We start from the raw sequence: 21,186 nt of genomic DNA on the forward strand, positions 1-21,186 counted from the left end.
GCCACATGGGGAGGGCGCCTTGTAACATGAGACGCATTCCCTGCGGGCTTGGGTGAGGGGGCTTCCTCCTCTGTGGGCAATCTGTGGCCCATGGAGGACCCCCGATGGGAGCAACTTTACCCCCCACCGGAACCCCCCCTTTCACCCTGGACTGCACGACCACCCCCCACTCCAGGGCCTTCTGGACTGGCCCCGGCAACCCCGCCTCACTTACCTAATGTCCAGTTCTCCAATGCTGGGCCTGTGCCCAAGGCCTCTGCAGTACCAACGGTGGGCACCACTCCCGGTGGCACTGTCGATACTGCTGACTCTTGGAGGCAGGATCCCTGCCTTTGACGGGACGGGGATCCCGGCTCGTGAAACTCAGATTTTAAAAAGACCGGAGGATTGCTCTGGGGTGGGGGCAAGGCACTAAAAGGCTAAGGCGTGCTTTCCCCCTAGCATCAGAAGCCCCACCTCTAACACAAAATCCCAGCCTTTGAGTCCTTCTCACAACTTGCTTTCCTACCTATCTTTGTATTGTCCACAAATTTGGCTACAATACATGCAGTCCCTTCATCAAAGTCATTAATAGTTACAGTTTGCTAACCTGGAAATGCCCCATTTATGCTAACGCTGTTTTTCGTTAGTTAACCAATCCTCTATCCATGCTAATATATTACCCCTAACACATGAGCTCTTATCTGTTGCAGTAACCTTTTACGTGGCGCCTTATTGAATGCCTTTTGGCAATCCAAATACACTACATCTACTGGTGCCCTTTTATCCACCCTGCTTGTTACATCCTCAAAGAACTCTAATAAATTTTCAATTTTCCTTGCATAAAACCATGTTGATTCTGCCTGATTGCATTCTGATTTTCTAAATATCCTGCTGTTACTTCCTTAATAATGAAATCTAGCATTTTCCCAATGACAAATGTTAGGCAAACTGGTCTATAGTTTCCTGCTTTCTGTCGCACCCCCGCCACCAACCCCCGCCCCCCACCCCCCCAGCCACGTTCTTGAATAGAGGTGTTATATTTCTGGTTTTCCAATCTCTGGGACCTTTCCAGAATCTAGGGAATTTCAGAAGATTTCAACCAATGCATCCCCTATCTGTGCAGCCACTTCTTTTAAGACCGTAGGATGCAGGCCATCAGGTCCAGGGGCCTTTAGTCCCATTTGATTTCCTAGTACGTTTTCTCGAGTGATAGTGATTGCTTTATGTTCCTCCCTCCTTTTTGCCTCTTGATTTTCTGCTATTCTTGGGATGCTTTTTGTGTCTTCTACTGTGAAGACAGATACAAAATACTTATTTAAAGTCTCTGCCATTTTCTTGTTTCCCATTATTAATTCCCCAGTCTCAACCTCTAAGGGATGAACACTTGCTTTAGCTAGTCTCTTCCTTTTTATATTTGTAAAGCTTTTACTCTCTGTTTTTATATTTCTTGCTAGTTTGCTCTCATACTTTATTTTCTCCCTCTATTTTAAGTCATCCTCTGTCGGTTTCTAAAACTTTCCCATCGTCTGGCCTACTGCAAATCTTTGCAGCATTGTACACCTTTTCTTGAAATTTGTTACCATCCTTAAATTCCTTACTTAGCCATGGATGGTGCATTCTTCTCAGAGTCTTTGTTTCTCAATGGAATATATCTTTTCTTTGAGAGCTATGAAATATTTCCTTAAATGTCTGCCACTGCTTCTCTACTGTCTTAGCCTTTAACTTATTTTCCCAACCCACTTTAGCCAACTCTGTCTTCATACCCTTGTAATTGCCATTTTTTAAGTCCAAGACTCTAGTTTCAGACCCAAAATTTCTGACCCTCAACCTGAATGTGAAATTCTATCATATGATGATCACCATTGCCTCGAGGATCCTTTACTATGAAGTTATTTAGTAATCCTGTCTCATTACACATTACCAGGTCTAAAATAGGCTGCTCCCAGGTTAGTTCCAGAATGTATTGTTCTAAGAAACTGTCCCTAATACACTCTATGAACTCATTCTCCGGGCTACCTTTGCCAAATTGATTCATCCAGTTTATATGAAGATTACAATCACTCACGTTTATTGCAAAATCTTTCTTACAAGCTCCCATCATTTCTTGATTTATACTCTGTCCTACAGTGTAGTATTGTTAGGGACCTATAAACTACTCTCACCAGTGACTTCTTTCCTTTGCTATTTCTTATCTCCACCCAAACTGATACTACATCTTGGTCTTCCGAGCCAAGATCATTTCTCACTACTGTACTGATCTCATCCTTTTTTAACAGAGTTACCCCACCTCCTTTTCCTTTCTTCCTATCTTTTTGAAATGACAAAAACCCTTGAATATTTAGTTCCCAGACTTGGTCGCCTTGCAACCATGTCTCTGTAATGGCTATCATAACATACCCAGGGCGGCACAGTGGCGCAGTGGTTAGCACTGCAGCCTCACAGCTCCAGGGACCCGGGTTCGATTCTGGGTACTGCCTGTGTGGAGTTTGCAAGTTCTCCCTGTGTCTGCGTGGGTTTTCTCCGGGTGCTCCGGTTTCCTCCCACAAGCCAAAAGACTTGCAGGTTGATAGGTAAATTGGCCATTATAAATTGTCACTAGTATAGGTAGGTGGTAGGGAAATATAGGGACAGGTGGCGATGTTTGGAAGGAATATGGGATTAGTGTAGGATTAGTATAAATGGGTGGTTGATGGTCGGCACAGACTCGGTGGGCCGAAGGGCCTGTTTCAGTGCTGTATCTCTAATCTAAAATCTAAAAAAAAATCTCATTTATTTTTATTTGTGCTATCACTTCATCCATCTTGTTACTAATGCTGCGTGCATCCAGATAAAAGAACCTTTAATACTTTATCATTTTTCCCTACTCTGACTTTATTTGCTGGTGTACTCTTATGTTTGTAGGCTCTGTCCCTTCCTGTCACACTCTGGTTATCATAACCCATTTCGCTATCCTGCACTATTGCCTTGTCCTTTCTCATTACCTTTCTAAATCTCCCCTCACCTGAACCCTCCCCCATCTATTTAGTTTAAAGCCCTCTTTACAGCTCTAGTCAGACAATTCGCCAGGACTTGAATAGCTCCCTGCACCCCACTACTGTGGTCAGTTTGCTCATCCTCCCTGCAGTCCCTGCTCTCATCCACACAAGCTGCAAGAACCTCAAGCCTGTTGGACAAGTGCAACGGCTGAGGCTCCTCCATTGCCACCTTCTGGAACCCCATACCTGCCTCACTTGCAGTCACACCCTCCTGTCCCTGAGAACAGACCAAATTTGAAGTACCTAGCCTAAGCGATGTGACTACCTCCTGGAACAAACTGTCCAGGTAACTCGCCTCCACCCACCCCCCCCCCCACCCCCCAACCCGCACCTCCGCCCTGCACCACCCAGCCCATGGATTGCAGTGTCCGAATCTCTGACTCCATTTCATCAACTCTGAGCCAAGCTTCCTCGAGCTACAGATGTGGCTGCAGTGGATCACACTGGCGACAACCAGTTTCCACATGCTACAGTTGCGACGCATCACCTGCCCGCCATCTCTATTGTGTCATTTTATTATTTGTTCATAGGATGTGAGCATCGCTGGCTAGGCCAGCATTTATTGCCCATCCCTAATTGCCCTCGAGAAGATGCTGGTGAGCTGCCTTTTTGAACTACTGCAGTCCATGTGGTGTAGGTACACCCACAGTGCTGTTAGGAAGGCAATGACAGTCCCAAATGAGTTTAATTTTGTTTCAATAAAAAGCATCTTTGAAAACTTTGCAATTGACCATGACTGCTTCTATATGGCCACTCTACATACAAGCGAGAACTCTGTAAGGCTATTGATAGCCACAGTTGATAGACATCGTGGGGATACTTTCCAGTTTTAACAGAGACGGGCCCATCAATTGAATATTTTAATGAGGCAGTCTATCTCAATTTTTATTTCTATTCCACATTAAATATTTGGCTAACCTGACATCTGAAGGGAAGTGGGAAAGCCTGGATGGAACGGGTAAGTGCCTTTCATAGAGAGTCATAGTCATTTATGGCATAGAAATAGGCCATTCGACCCATCGAGTCCATACAGGCTCTCCATGGAGCTATGCTGTCAATCCCACTCCCTGGTTTGATCCCCGCAACCTGGGATGCAAGCCATTCGGACTAGGTGACTGATCTACCCTAAGCATAGCCAGCCTTTTTAATACCTTCCCCCTCTCAATTTTAATCCTATCCATTGCCTCGACTCTCTCTGCTTCTACCGATATTTTGTCAGCCTCCATTTCCTTAGTGAACACTGATACAAAGTACTCATTAAGTATATTAGCCTTGCCCTGTGGCTCCAAGCATATATGACCTTCTATGTCCCTAATAGGCCCCATTCCTCCTCTTACTACTCGCTTACTATTTACATGCTGGTAGAAGATCTTCGGGTTCCCTTTTATGTTGACTGCCATTCTATTTTCATAATCTGTCTTTGCCGTTCTTATTTTTCTGTTCACCTCCCCTCTCAACTTATTGTACATGGCTTGCTTTTCTCTTGATGAGTTCACCTGACGTGCATCATACACCCTCTTTTTTTGCTTCATCATCATTACTATCAATCCTTGTCAACCAAGGATCCCTGTTCTTGGTTCCCCTACCTTTCACCCTTGTTGGAATGTTTCTAGCCTGTACCTGAAACATCTGTTCCTTAAAGATAACTCATTGTTCTGATGCAGTTGTACCTGCCAGACTGGCTAGATTCCTTCACATTGCAATGAAATTAGTCCTTTTCCAATCTAGACATTCTACCGATTTTTGTTCCTTGCTTTTATGCATTACTAGTCTAAACCTTATGATATGAAGATCACTTTTACCCAAGTTCTCCCCGACAGACACTTGGTCCACCTCATTGCCCAGAACTCAATCCAGCAATGCCTCTTTTCTAAAATAAAAACAAAAGGTGCTGGAAATACTCAGCAGGTCCAGCAGCATCTGTGGAGAGAGAAGCAGAGTTAACGTTTCAGGTCAGTGACCTTCCATCAGAACTCTAAATAGTGAGAGGGAGATAGAGGAGCGGGACTCCAGGGAAATCATAGAAATGTGCAAGAACTGTAGAGTGGTGACTTTAATTACCCAAATAGTGATTGGGATAATTTTAGAGTAAAGGGTAAGGATTTATTACAGATTTCCAGCATCTGCAGTATTTTGCTTTTATTTTAATGCCTCTTTTCGAGTTGGGCTGAGAACTTACTGATCAAGGAAGTTCTCCTGAACACGTGAAAGAAATTCCTCCCACTCCTTACCCACAGTGTCGTGGGACCAATGCACTGTTAATTCAATCCCGTCATTCCACAGATCAGCTAACATATTATTTAAAAACTTTCTAAATTAAAGAAAGACCCACCAAATTGTAACATGTATTAACCCCCAAATGAGGCTAACCAAACCAGGTGTCTTTAAATCAACAAATTAACTCTTTAATTAAAATAACTAAATTCTTAAACACTATGAATATTTTAAAATAGAAAAATTAGAGTCCTTGCAAATTTACAGTCCAATGTTGTACGAAGTCCCCCAAAGAATGTTGTTCGAAGTCCATCGAATTTCAACATTTAATGACTTGCAAACACTTTCAACAGAATCAATCTGACTTTAGAGTTTTTGAGGGATAAAAGATTGTCACGGTCTAACTTCCTTTTCTTCAATTTAAATTACCAGAGATCTCTGTCTTGGCTTGAACAAAGAACAAAGAACAGTACAGCACAGGAACAGGCCATTTGACCCTCCAAGCCTGCGCCGATCTTGATGCCTGCCTAAACTAAAAACCTTCTGCACTTCCAGGGACCGTATCCCTCTATTCCCATCCTATTCGTGTATTTGTCAAGATGCCTCTTGAACGTCATTATCGTACCTGCTTCCACCACCTGCCCCGGCAGCAAGTGCCAGGCACTCACCACCCTCTGTGTAAAGAACTTGCCTCGCACATCCCTTCTAAACTTTGCCCCTCTCGCCTTAAACCTATGTCCCCTAGTAACTGACTCTTCCACCCTGGGAAAAAGCTTCTGACTATCCACTCTGTCCATTCCACTCATAACTTTGTAAACCTCTATCATGTCACCCCTCCACCTCCGTCGTTCCAGTGAAAACAATCCGAGTTTATCCAACCTCTCCTCATAGCTAATGCCCTCCAGACCAGGCAACATCCTGGTAAACCTCTTCTGTACCCTCTCCAAAGTCTCCACGTCCTTCTGGTAGTGTGGCGACCAGAATTGCACGCAATATTCTAAGTGTGGCCTAACTAAAGTTCTGTTCAGCTGCAGCATGACTTGCCAATTTTTATACTCTATGCCCCAACCGAAGAAGGCAAGCATGCTGTATGCCTTCTTGACTACCTTATCCACCTGCGTTGCCACTTTCAGTGACCTGTGGACCTGTACGCCCAGATCTCTCTGCCTGTCAATACTCCTAAGGGTTCTGCCATTTACTGTATACTTCCCACCTGCATTAGATCTTCCAAAATGCATCACCTCACATTTGTCCGGATTAAACTCCATCTGCCATTTCTCCGCCCAAGTCTCCAACCGATCTATATCCTGCTGTATCCTCTGACAATCCTCATCACTATCCGCAACTCCACCAACCTTTGTGTCGTCTGCAAACTTACTAATCAGACCATCTATATTTTCTTCCAAATCATTTATATATACGACAAAGAGCAAAGGTCCCAGCACTGATCCCTGCGGAACACCACTAGTCATATCCCTCCATTCAGAAAAACACCCATCCACTGTTACCCTCTGTCTTCTGTGACCGAGCCAGTTCTGTATCCATCTTGCCAGCTCACCTCTGATCCTGTGTGACATCACCTTTTGTACCAATGTGCCATGAGGGACCTTGTCAAAGGCTTTACTGAAGTCCATATAGATAATATCCACTGCCCTTCCTTCATCAATCATCTTCGTCACTTCCTCAAAAAACTCAATCAAATTAGTGAGACACGACCTCCCCTTCACAAAACCAGGCTGCCTCTCGCTAATAAGTTTGTTTGTTTCCAAATGGGAGTAGATCCTGTCCCGAAGAATCCTCTCTAATAATTTCCCTACCACTGATGTAAGGCTCAGCGGCCTATAATTTCCTGGATTATCCTTGCTACCCTTCATAAACAAAGGAACAACATTGGCTATTCTCCAGTCCTCAGGGACCTCACCTGTAGCCAATGAGGATGTAAAGATTTCTGTCAAGGCCCCAGCAATTTCTTCCCTTGCCTCCCTTAGTATTCCGAGGTAGATCCATCAGGCCCTGGGGACTTATCTACCTTAATACTTTGCAAGACACCCAACACCTCCTCCTTTTTGATAATGAAATGACTGAGACTATCTACACTCCCTTCCCTAGGCTCATCATCCACCAAGTCCTTCTCTTTGGTGAATACTGATGCAAAGTACTCATTTAGTACCTCGCCCATTTCCTCTGGCTGCACACAGATTCCCTTCTCTGTCCTTGACCGGGCCAACCCTTTCCCTAGTTACCCTCTTGCTCTTTATATATGAATAAAAAGCCTTGGGATTATCCTTAATCCTGTTTTCCAATGACTTTTCATGACCCCTTTTAGCCCTCCTGACTCCTTGCTTAAGTTCCTTTCTACTGTCTTTATATTCCTCAAGTGCTTCGTCTGTTCCCAGCCTTCCAGCCCTTACAAATGCTTCCTTTTTCTTTTTGACTAGGCTCACAATATCCCTCGTTATCCAAGGTTCCCGAAACTTGCCAAACTTATCCTTCTTCCTCACAGGAACATGCTGGTCCTGGATTCTGATCAACTGATGTTTGAAAGACTCCCACATGTCAGATGTTGATTTACCCTCAAACAGCCGCCCCCAATCTAAATTCTTCAGTTCCTGCCTAATATTGTTATAATTAGCCTTCCCCCAATTTAGCACCTTCACCCGAGGACTACTCTTATCCTTATCCACAAGTACCTTAAAACTTATGGAATTATGGTCACTGTTCCCGAAATGCTCCCCTACTGAAACTTAGACCACCTGGCTGGGCTCATTCCCCAATACCAGGTCCAGTACGGCCCCATCCCTAGTTGGACTATCTACATATTGTTTCAAGAAGCCCTCCTGGATTCTCCTTCTAAGCCCCTAGCACTAAGTGAGCCCCAGTCAATATAGGGGAAGTTAAAATTACCCACCACTACAACCCTGTTACCTTTACATCTTTCCAAAATCTGTCTACATATCTGCTCCTCTACCTCCCGCTGGCTGTTGGGAGGCCTGTAGAAAACTTCCAACATCGTGACTGCACCCTTCCTATTCCTGAGCTCCACCCATATTGCCTTGCTGCACGACCCCTCCGAGGTGTCCTCCCGCAGTACAGCTGTGATATTCTCCTTAACAAGTAATGCAATTCCCCCACCCCTTTTACATCCCCCTCTATCCTGCCTGAAGCTGCTAAATCCTGGAACATTTAGCTACCAATCCTGTCCTTCCCTCAACCAAGTCTCTGTAATAGCAACAACATCATAGTTCCAAGTACCAATCCAAGCTCTAAGTTCATCTGCCTTACTTGTTATACTTCTCGCATTGAAACAAATGCACTTCAGACCACCAGTCCCGCTGTGCTCCGCAACATCTCCGTGCCTGCTCTTCCTCTTAGTCTTACTGGCCTTATTTACTAGTTCCCCCTCATTTATTTCACTTGCTGTCCTACTGCTCTGGTTCCCACCCCACTGCCACACTAGTTTAAACCCTCCCGAGTGACACTAGCAAACCTCGCAGCCAGGATATTTGTGCCCCTCCAGTTTCGATGCAACCCGTCCTTCTTGTACAGGCCCCATCTGTCCCTGAAGAGATCCCAATGGTCCAGATATCTGAAACCCTCCCTTCTACACCAGCTGTTCAGCCACGTGTTTAGCTGCACTATCTTCCTATTTCTAGCCTCACTGGCACGTGGCACAGGGAGTAATCCCGAGATTACAACCCTGGAGGTCCTGTCTTTTAACTTTCTACCTAACTCCCTAAACTCCCTCTGCAGGACCTCGTCACTCTTCCTGCCTATGTCATTGGTTCCGATGTGTACCACAACGTCTGGCTGTTCACCCTCCCCCTTCAGAATGCCCCCTGTCCGTTCAGAGACATCCTTGACCCTGGCACCAGGGAGGCAACATACCATCCTGGAGTCTCTTTCACATCCACAGAAGCGCCTATCTGTGCCCCTGACTATAGAGTCCCCTATAACTATTGCTCTTCTGCGCTTTGTCCCTCCCTGCTGAACAACAGTGCCAGCCATGGTGCCACTGCTCTGGCTGCTGCTGTTTTCCCCTGATAGGCCATCCCCCCCAACAGTATCCAAAACTTGTTAGAGAGGGGGTTAGCCACAGGGGATTCCTGCACTGACTGCCTGCCCCTTCTAGCAGTCACCCATCTATCTGCCTGCACCTTGGGTGTAACCACTTCTCTAAAACTCCTGTCTATGATGTTCTGTGCCACCTGCATGCTCCTAAGTGCATCCAGTTGCCGCTCCAACTGATCTATGCGGTCTGTGAGGAGCTGCAACTGGGTACACTTCCTGCAGATGTAGTCGTCCGGAACACTGGAAGCGTCACGGACCTCCCACATCTCACAGGTGAAGCACTTCACCCCTCTAACTGACATTTCTAGCACTAATTAATAAATTAATTTAAGATAAATAAATACTTATTGAATCCTTACTAAATTGTTATAACTAGATGGTCCCTCGTGCTGGATTCCTACTATAAATATTGAATGCTAACTAAATACAGTAATCTCCTCCCTCTGGTTTAGTTACTCAACTTATTAATTAGTTAATTAGGGTTTTAATCAATTTTTATCAATGTTTTATTTTCAAATTCAGTAAAAAAAAATCCCTACCAGCCAATCAGGTCACAGCTTTCCTGTGACGTCACTTTCAGTTTTTTTTTCCAGAGGTAAGCTTTTTATACTTACCGGTCCGGAACTCTGCCCTCCGTGTCTTCTCCCAGTCAGCTGTGCTCTTTGGAAGCTTTGGGCTCCCCTCACTCTGAGGACAGGTAGGAAATGAAAGGAGCTCCTCACTCCCTCCTTACCGAACTTCCTCACTTTCCAAACTTCCACTGTAGCACTCTATTGTTACCCAAGTCAGCACTCTAGTGCAAACAAAGTCAGCACTGTAAGATGGCTCACTTTTACACTGACTCACTCTAACCCCCTTTTTAGAACTTAGAGAGATAATAATTAAACAGACAAAAATCCAATTTCCTTCAGTTTAAATGGTTGAGAGCTCTTTTTCAGTGCTGCCACCATAGCTGTTTGTGTCCTCTGTGTCTTCTGTCTGTGTGTTCAAACTGTCTTACTAACTGCCAGTTCAAACTGAATTGTAACAAATGTATCACATCAGGCTCACTCCCAGTGGCTGTTTCCATGGTATCGAGAATGCTCCCTTTGATTCACAGTCTCCAAATGGCTCTTTATAAGGCAATGAAAATGCACCTACTTATAACTCCTGAGGTTTGCCGGCTGTTAAAGCAATACTGATCCGTTGCAAGCCTTAAAGGCAAACTGCATATTCTGAAAAAAAAGTACTGGATCATGACAATATTAAGCTCCCAGTCCTTGCCATTTTTAAGCCATGTTTCCGTTATTACCACTACATCATATTCTCACACTGCTGTTTGTGCATGTAGCCCACCAACTGTATTTCTCACTTTTTGTGCGTTTACACACATGCATTGTAATCCTGCCTTTGCCTTCCTCATCGTCCTTCTCAGTCCACTCCCATCTAATATGGAACTATTCCTTTCTCTGGTACTGTCTAACACTCTCACTCTATTTCCTACACTAGTGCTAACTGTCTCTTCCAACTCACTGTGCACCTTGGTGTTCCTCTCTTGTGTTATCTCCTGGTTCCCACACCCACCGCCAAGTTAGTTTAAACCCTCCCCAATAGCACTAGCAAATCGCCCTGCAAGGAAATTCGTCCCAGCTCTGTTCAAGTGCAACCTGTCTGGCCTGTACAGGTCCTACCTTCTCCAGAACTGGTCTCAGTGTCCCAGGAATCTAAAGCCCTCCCTCCTGCACCATCTTTCCAGCCACGCATTCATCTGCATTATCCATCTATTTCTATACTCACTTGCATGTGATACTGGGAGTGATCTGGAGATTACTACTTTTGAGGTCCTGCTTGCTAATTTCTTAACTAGCTCACTAAACTCTTTCTACGGGTCCTCACCCCTCTTCCTACCTCTGTCATTGGTACCAATGTGGACTACGACTGCTGGCTGTTTACCCTCCCCCTTCAGGATGCTATGCAGCCGTTTAGTGACATCCTTGACTCAGGCACCAGGGAGGCAACACACCATCCTAGATTCATGTCTGCAGCTACAGAAACGCCTTCTGTTCTCCTGAATATCAAATCCCCTGTCACTATCACTCTTCCAGTCTTTGTTGCACCACCCCCACCCCTTTACAGCTGAGCCACCTGTGGTGCATTGGTCTTGGTTCTGACTGCAATCCCCAGATGAACCATCACTTTCCTCAATATTCAGAACTGAATATCGGTTGGAGAGTGAGATGCACTGAGGGATCTCCTGCACTACCTGCCTGTTTCTTCTTGACTGTCTGGTGGTCACACATTCCCTCTCTGCCTGCATACTCCACAAAATTCTCAACCTCACGAATGCACCGCAGTGATGTCAACTAGAGATCAAGCTGCTGCAACTGACAACACTTCCTGCACATATCGTTATCCAGGACCCGAGAAGCATCCCAGAGTTTCCACACAACACAGGATGTGCACTCTTTCGGTTGGAGCAACCCTGCCATTCCTTTATCTATTAGATAATAAACCATGGTACTACAACTAAACTCTCCTACTAATAAACTCTGTTACTGCTAATACTAATAACCCTACCAATAGCAATAAACCTTACCAGTAGTAAAAATAACCTTACTACTGCTAATAATAAACTTAACCAATACTAATTTACCTTACCACTATGAGTAAACCCTACCAATTCTAAAACATTACCAATAATATTAATAACCTCACCAATTGTAATAAGCCATACCAATAGTAATAGTAATAACTAGGAAATACTCCCAGCCAATCTAATAAGCTTTACTACTATTAGTAAACCTTAAAACTGCTAATAAAATCTTACAATTACTAAAACTGCCTGAGTTTTGAAAGATAAATGAGAAAAATACTCACCAACTAATCAACTACCCGTTTTCCTGTGATGTCATGCTTTGATTTGTCTCAGAACGTGGTCGTTCCACTCTGGAGACACAGACTGGCTAATATAGCTCCATTAAACTCCTCGCTGGTCTCCTCCTTCCTGAAGCTCCGTTAAACTCCTCGCTGGTCTCCTCCTTCCTGACGCTCCGTTAAACTCCTCGCTGGTCTCACCCTTCCTGACGCTCCGTTAAACTCCTTGCGTGTCTCTCTCTCTCTCTCCCCTTCCTGCCACTCTTTTAAACTTCCCCCTGTTCTTGCAACCCCTCTCTCCTTGCCTGCCGTTGTTTTCAGCTCCCCACTGCTGTGTCTCTCACTCTCGCACTCTCTCTCCCCGTCCTGCTGCTCTTTTCAGCTCCCTTTGTTCAAAGTAAGATCTATGAATTCAAAAGCAAAATATTCCAGATTCTGGAAATCTGAAACACAAACAGAAAATGCTGGTAATACTGAGCAGGTCAGGCAGCATCTGTGGAGTGAGAAACAGCGTTAACTTTTCAGATCAGTGACCTTGCATCGAAAGGTCATTGACCTGAAAGGTTAACTCTGCTTTCCTCTCCACAGATGCTGCCTGACCTGCATTCCTACCAAGTGAAATTGGTGTGACTGCTCATCTTTGTCTCCTGGATCAAAATGAAAACCACATCAATAAGTATTTTATTCCTCTTTTCAGACATGAAATTGATACAATACTAAAAGAAATAAAATCTGCACAGTGGTTAGCACCGCAGCCTCACAGCTCCAGGGACTCGGGTTCAATTCTGGGTACTGCCTGTGCGGAGTTTGCAAGTTTTCCCTGTGACCGTGGGGTTTTCGCTGGGTGCTCTGGTTTCCTCCCACAGCCAAAGACTTGCAGGTGATAGATAAATTGGCCATTGTAAATTGCCCCTAGTGTAGGTAGGTGGTAGTGAATATGGGATTACTGTAGGGTTAGTATAAATGGGTGGTTGTTGGTCGGCACAGACTTGGTGGGCCAAAGGGCCTGTTTCAGTGCTGTATCTCTAAATAAATAAATAAAATAAATTTTTACATCACTGTTGAGATGAAAGTGTAAGACTATTTGGCTGATGCACAAGATGAACGTCATCATTATTCTGCAGCCATTGTCATTTTCTGTTGCTTGAATTGCAGAAAAGAGTATTTATCTGGTTCAAGAACTAGTGAGTACGACTGAAATCTTTTAAACAAAAGCACTCACAAGCATGCATTTTTTTTTTAAGTGTTACAGCTAAACTGGAAATTTTTTAAAGAATTGAAAATTGTATGTATAAATTTGGTGAATCAAGTGTCTTTCTTAATAGCGCATCCCTGCACCTGCACCAGATGTTCATTTCAAATATTTTGGCCAATCGATCGACGGCCAAATGGATTTGAATGATGATGGTCTGGTCGATATTACTGTTGGAGCACTAGGTGGTGCCGCCCTCTTCTGGTTAGTATCAGTTTTGCATTACAATTATTCCCTTTTTTAAATCCTATTTAACGCCTTAGTCTCAGGACTTTCCTTCTGTGTGATTTGCAAATTCACAGGAATCCCGTTATTACAAAGTTTCTTACATAAATTTCTGCCATGGAATCTGTCCCACCCCTGCTTCCCACAATATAAATGGTGTAGTTTGAACAGCATGCAGGACTTCGGTCAATGCTACAAACCGACTTCCTAAGGTGACTTGGCAGCAAAATGAACCATAAACAGCAGGTTATATTTCTGTCATCCGGAAAGCATTGGTTCATAGTTTTGACTGTAAAATGTTTAAAGTGTTTGTTTTTTATAGACTGCAGTTCTGACATGCTGAGTTTGATTAGTATTCCCAGAATGTGTTTTAATTAAGTGCATAAATAACGTAAAATGAGGATGTAAGTAGTAGAATAGATAAGGGAGAACCAGTGGATGTGGTGCATTTGGACTTTCAGAAGGCTTTCGATAAGGTCCCACATAAGAGATTAGTGTGCAAAATTAAAAGCACATGGGATTGGGGGTAAGGTACTGAAATGGATGGAGAATTGGTTGGCAGACAGGAAACAAAGAGTAGGAATAAATGGGTCTTTTTCCGAGTGGCAGGCAGTGACTAGTAGGGTACCGCAGGGATCGGTGCTAGGACCCCATTTATTCATGATATATATTAATGAGATAGATGAGGGAATTAAATGTAATATATCCAAGTTTGCAGATGACACAAAGCTGGGTGGGAGTGGGAGCTGTGAAGAGGATGCAGAGAAGCTCCAGTGTGATTTGGACAGGTTGAGTGAGTGGGCAAATACATGGCAGATGCAGTATAATGTGGATAAATGTGAGGTTATCCACTTTGATGGCATAAACAGAAAGGCAGATTATTATCTGAACGGCGATAGATTGGGAAAGGGGGAGGTGCAGCGACACCTGGGTGTCCTTGTGCACCAGTCACTGAAAGTAAGCGTGCAGGTGCAGCAGGCAGTTAAGAAGGCAAATGGTATGTTGGCCTTCATAGTGCGAGGATTCGAGTGCAGGAGCAGGGATGTCTTGCTGCAATTATACCAGGCCTTGGTGAGACCACATCTGGAGTATTGTGTGTAGTTTTGGTCTCCTTATCTGAGGAAGGATTTTTTTGCAATGGAGGGAGTGTAGCGAAGGTTCACCAGACTGATTCCTGGGATAGCAGGACTGACATATGAAGAGAGATTGGGTCGATTAGGCTTGTATTCGGTAGAGTTTAGAAGAATGAGAGGGATCTCATAGAAACCTAAGAAAATTCTGACAGGACGGGACAGACTAGATGCAGGAAGGATGTTACCAATGGTGGGGGAGTCCAGAACCAGGGGTCACAATCTAAGGATAAGGGGTAAGCCATTTAGAACTGAGATGAGAAGGGATTTCTTCACCCAGAGAGTGGTGAACCTGTGGAATTCTCTACCACAGAAAGTAGTTGAGGCCAAATCATTGAATATATTCAAGAAAGAGCTAGATTTAGTTCTCAGGGCTAAAGGAATCAAGGGATATGGGGAGAAAGCAGGAACAGGGTACTGAGTTTGGACGATCAGCCATGATCGTATTGAATGGCAGTACAAGCTCAAAGGGCCGAATGGCCTAGTCCTACTCCTAGTTCTATGTTTCTATATTTCTATAAAAACGCTGCTGGAAGTATTTGAAAATGCTACAGGATTTTTGTGATTGTGATTTTAAAATCTTTTACTAGGTCCCGTGACATAGCTCAAGTGATGATTAGCAAACTGAAATTTCAACCCAACAAGATCAATATCCAGAACACCAACTGTGTAATTGACGAGAAACCAACAGTGTGTATTACAGCAGAGATCTGCTTCAATATGAGCCTGAAGTCTGCTAAAGAACCATTACAACCAGTTGGTATGTTTATAGGGATTGTAACATTGCTTGTGCGAAGCCAAAGACAATTGAGTAATTCACTTTGGACAAATGTAGTTCCTTTGAACTTCGATGTATGGGTGTAATGCATGTAACATCTTGGCCAGGATTTCACAGTCAGCAGTGAAGTGATGGAACTCACTCCTGACCTCAAAGAAAGCTGCCCACAGAGATCTCGCAACCTCTATGGCATTTTTTTAATTCTTTCATGGGATGTGGGCATCACTGGCAAGGCCAGCATTTGTTGCCCATCCCTAATTGCCCTTGACATTTGAGTAGCTTGCTAGGTCACTTCAGAAGGCAGTTAAAAGTCAACCACATTGTTGTGGATCTGGAGTCACATGTAAGCCAGACTGGGTAAGGACGGCAGATTTCCTTCCCTAAAAGACATTAGTGAACCCGATGGATTTTCACAACAATCAATAGTTTTATGGCACCATTACTGAGATTAGCTTTCAATTCCATATTTTTCTTAATTGAATTTATATTCCACCAGCTGCAGTGGCAGGATTTGAACCCCGATCCCCAGGGAATTGGCCTGGGCCTCTGGATTACTAGTTCAGCGACATTACCACTACGCCATCATCTCCCCATCAATTTCCCCCATCCTGGTGTCAGTTTGAACCTGGCACCAAGTCAAGGAGCTAGCAATAGTGATGTTATCCAACAGGCTAAGCAGCCAATCACATTGAAGTATTCTTACAGATGATACAGATGGGCTGGTAAGATGGGCGGAGCTATGGCAAATGGAATTTAATCCCGAGAAGTGTGAGGTGATGCATTTTTGCAGGACCAACAAGCAAGGGAATATACAATGGATGGTAGGACCCCAGGAAACATAGAAACATAGAAAATAGGAGCAGGATTAGGCCATTCGGCCCTTCGGGCCTGCTCCGCCATTCATTATGATCATGGCTGATCATCCAACTCAGTAGCCTGTTCCCGCTTTCGCCTCATACCCTTCGATCCCTTTAGACCCAAGAGCTATATCTAACTCCTTCTTGAAAACATACAATGTTTTGGCCTCAACTGCTTTCTGTGGTAGCGAATTCCACAGGCTCACCACTCTCTGGGTGAAGAAATTTCTCCTCATCTCAGTCCTGAATGAGGGCGGCACAGTGGCGTAGTAGTTAGCACCGCAGCCTCACGGCTCCAGCGACCCGGGTTCAATTCTGGGTACTGCCTGTGTGGAGTTTGCAAGTTCTCCCTGTGTCTGTGTGGGTTTTCTCCGGGTGCTCCGGTTTCCTCCCACAGCCAAAAGACTTGCAGGTTGGTAGGTAAATTGGCCATTATAAATTGCCCCTAGTATAGGTAGCTGGTAGGGAAATATAGGGACAGGTGGGGATGTTTGGTAGGAATATGGGATTAGTGTAGGATTAGTATAAATGGGTGGTTGATGGTCGGCACAGACTCAGTGGGCCGAAGGGCCTGTTTCAGTGCTGTATCTCTAAAACTAAAACTAAAAACTAAAACTTCTCCTTTGTGAAGACAGAACCAAAGTATGCATTTAGTTGGTCAGCCATTTCTTTATTCCCCATAATAAATTCCCCTTTTTCTGACCTACATTTGTCTTCACCAATCTTTTTCTCTTCACATACCTATATAAACTTTTACAGTCAGTTTTTATGTTCCCCGCAAGCTTGCTCTCATACTCTATTTTCCCCTTCTTAATCAATCCCTTGGTCCTCCTTTGCTGAATTCTAAACTGCTCCCAATCCTCAGGTCTGTTGTTTTTCCTGGCAAATTTATTTCCCTCTTCCTTGGATCTAATGCTATCTCTAATTTCCCTTGTAAGCCATGGTTTGGCTACCTTTCCCGTTTTACTTTTGTGCCAGACAGGGATAAACAATTGTTGCAGTTTATCCATGTGCTCTTTAAATATTTGCCATTGCCTATCCACCATCATCCCTTTATGTAACATTTCCCAATCCGTCATGGCCAACTCACGCCTCATACCTTTGTAGTTTCCTTTACTAAGATTCAGGACCCTTGTCTCAGAATCAACTACATCACTCTCCATCTTGATGAAGAATTCTATCATATTATGGTCGCTTGTCCCCAAGGGGTCTCGCACCACCAGATTGTCAATTATTCCTTTCTCATTGCACAATACCCCATCGAGGATGGCCTGTTCTCTATTTGGTTCCTCAATGCATTGGTCCAGAAAACCATCCCGTATACACTCGAAGAATTCCTCCTCTACGGTATTGTGACTAATTTGACTTGCCCAATCTATATGCAGATTAAAGTCACCCATAATTACAGATGTTCATTTATCGCATGCATCTCTAATTTCCTGTTTAATGCCATTCCCAACATCACAGAGGAAGTACAGAGGGTCAGAGGGACCTTGGTGTACTTGTCCATAGATCACTGAAGGCAGCAGCACAGGTAGATAAGGTAGTTAGGAAAGCATATGGGATGCTTGCCTTTATTAGCCGAGGCTTAGCATATAAGAGCAGGGAGGGTATGATGGAGCTGTATAAAACACTAGTTAGGCCACAGCTGGAGTACTGTGTACAGTTCTGGGTACCACACTGTAGGAAGGATGTGAATGCACTGGAGAGGGTGCAGAGGCGATTCACCAGGATGTTGCCTGGGCTGGAGCATTTCAGCTATGAAGAGAGACAGAAAAGGCTAGGGTTGTTTTCCTTAGAGCAGAGAAGGCTGAGGGGAGATATGATTGAGGTGTACAAAATTATGAGGGGTATTGATAGGTTAGATAGGAAGAAACTTTTTCCCTTAGTGAAGGGATCAATAACCAGGGGGTATTGATTTAAGGTAAAGGTGCAGGAGGTTTAGAGTGAATTTGAGGAAAAAAAATTTCACCCAGAGGGTGGTTGGAATCTGGAACGCACTGCCTGAAGAGGTGGTAGAGGCAGGAACCCTCACAACATTTAAGAAGTATTTAGATGAGCACTTGAAATGCCATAGCAGACAAGGCTACAGGCCAAGTGCTGGAAAATGGAATTAGAATAGTTAGGTGCTTGATGGCCGGCACAGACACAATGGGCCGAAGGGCCTGTTTCTATGCTTTATAACTCTATGACTCTATGACAGCAAACCAGAGAGTAAAATGCACTGATTATCTTTCACTTCTAATTGCATTTTACAGAGAGCTAAATAAAGATTAGGACATACACACGGGATTAAGGTAGAAGATGAAATATCATAAAGAAACCTTGTCATGTTGACAATTTCCAGTTTCCTGGCCCCAACCCCCTCCTCTTCACTATGGACGTCCACTCTCTCTACACCTCCATCCCCACCAGGACGGTTTGAGTGCTCTCCGCTTCTTCCTTGAACAGAGGTCCAACCAGTCCCCATCCACCACCACCCTCCTCTGCCTGGCTGAACTTGTTCTCACATTGAACAACTTCTCCTTCAACTCCACACACTTCCTTCAAGTAAAAGGTGTTGCAATGGGTACCCGCATGGGTCCTCATTATGCCTGTCTTTTTGTGAGATATGTCGAACATTTCTTGTTCCAGTCCTACTCAGGCCCCATCCCCCAACTCTTTTTTCAGTACATTGGTGACTGTATTGGTGCCGTTTCCTGCTCTCGCCCTGAACTGGGAATCTTTATCAACTTTGCTTCCAATTTCCACCCTTCTCTCACCTTTACATGGTCCATCTCTGACACTTCCCTTTCCTTCCATCTGTCTCCATCTCTGGGGATAGACTGTCTAGTAACATTCATTGTAAGCCCATCAACTCCCACAGCTACCTCGACTGCACTTCTTCACACCCTGCCTCCTGTAAGAACTCCAGTCCATTCTCCCAGTTTCCCCGTCTCCGACACATCTGTCCTGATGATCCAACCTTCCATGACAGCGCTTCTGATAAGTCTTCCTTTTTCCTCAACCAAGGATTCCCCCACTGTGCTTGACAGGGCCCTCGACCGTGTCTGACCCATTTCCTGCACCTCTACCCTCACCCCTTCCCCTCCCTCCCTGAACCATGACAGGGTTCCCCTTGTCCTCACTTTCCACCCCATCAGCCTCCACATCCAAAGGATCATCTTCCACCATTTCCGCCATGTCCAGCGTGATGCCAGTACCAAATGCATCTTCCCCTCCCCTCCCCTGTCAGCATTCCAAAGGGATCGTTCCCTCCACAACACCCTGGTCCACTCCTCCATTACCCCCGACACCTCATCCCCTTCCCACGGCACCTTCCTATGTAATACCTATGTAATGCAGGAGGTGTAATACCTGCCCTTTTACCTCCTCTCTCCTCACCATCCAAGGCCCCAAACACTCCTTTCAGGTGAAGCTGCGATTTACTTGTACTTCTTTCAATGTAGTATACTGTATTCGCTGCTCACATTCGCTGCTCTACACTGGGGAGACCAAACGCAGATTGGGTGACCACTTTGCGGAACACCTCCACTCAGTCCGAAAGCAGGACTCCGAACTTCTGGTTGCTGGCCATTTCAACGCTCCCCCCTGCCCTCATGCCCACATCTCTGTCCTGGGCTTGCTGCAGTGTTCCAGTGAACATCAACGCAAGCTCGAGGAACAGCATCTCATTTACCAATTAGGCACACTACAGCCTGCCGGACTGAACATTGAGCTCAATAATTTCAGAGCATGACGGACCCCCCTTTTTATTTTTAGTTATGTTTTCTCTTTTTTTTCTTTATTATTTATTATTTTTATTTATTTGATTTTAGTTTGTTTCATCATTTTTTACCATGTGTCTACCCACTGTTTTTTTTCATGTTTGTGCATTGGACAAGGCTGGTCATGTTTCTTTCGATTAACACCGTCTCTGCACTAACACTTTGTTTTTCAACACACAATTAACATACCGTTTGCCTTTGCTCCATAACCTGCTGGTCAGTTATTCTCTGTGACCCTCTGTCCTATCAACACCTTGCCCTTTGTTATCTCTTGCCTGCTTTATTTGCTTAAAACCTGTTACATTTCTATCATTTGCCAGTTCTGATGAAGGGTCACTGACCTGAAACGTTAACTCTGCTTCACTCTCAACAGATGGTGCCAGACCTACTGAGTATTTTCAGCATTTCTTGTTTTTATTATTAAAAAGTATTACTTTAAAATGTGATTTGTTTATCATAATGGAGAAATTTACCATTCCAAAAATATAAAATTTGTTTTCCATGGCCAGAAAGGTTTTTCAGCAGAATTTAGGATCTTAGTACGCTGTCAAAAACCCAGTTACACCTCATTCAATAAGTTGTAATTTTTTCAAGGGTTTTTACAGCAAGACTAATAGTGTAAAAAGGACAAGTTCTTTTGACAGTTCAGTGATTTCTACTTCATTGTAGTCTGGGGCGACCTCAACATTGCACTCTCTGGAGTAGGGTCGAATCACTGACAGCAGCTTCTGGATTTTCATGTATAACTGAGTATATGTAGACTCCAGGGGCCGGATTTCTGTTTTGGGACTCCAACATTCGGAACATATCCGAGTCCTGGTGCAGCGTTATTTTTAAATGCTAATTATGTAATTGACCTCAATTAGAGGCGCCAGAAGCATTAGCAAAGCGGGAACAGGTAATTGACTGCAATTTTTAAAGGCAAGCATCACTGGGCTTGCCGTTGCCAAGACAGAGGAATTACCAGGGAGCTCAGAGGGTCTGTGTGGGCATGGAAATGCATCCTTGGTGTGCTCCTCTGGTCT

The 21,186-nt window shown here is 44.3% G+C and overlaps 1 protein-coding gene across 1 annotated transcript in view; it reads left to right on the forward strand.

Annotated features, from left to right (window-relative positions):
* Positions 1 to 21,186, forward strand: part of itga1 (integrin, alpha 1) — a 292,234-nt gene that overhangs the window by 205,646 nt on the left and 65,402 nt on the right. The window contains exons 16-17 of the mRNA XM_068032751.1: positions 13,478 to 13,608; positions 15,350 to 15,519. Coding sequence (XP_067888852.1) covers positions 13,478 to 13,608; positions 15,350 to 15,519 — 301 coding nt within the window. The remainder of the gene's footprint in view (positions 1 to 13,477; positions 13,609 to 15,349; positions 15,520 to 21,186) is intronic.

This window comes from Heterodontus francisci, chromosome 1 (genome assembly GCF_036365525.1).
Source record: "Heterodontus francisci isolate sHetFra1 chromosome 1, sHetFra1.hap1, whole genome shotgun sequence".
NCBI classification, from domain to species: Eukaryota; Metazoa; Chordata; class Chondrichthyes; order Heterodontiformes; family Heterodontidae; genus Heterodontus; species Heterodontus francisci.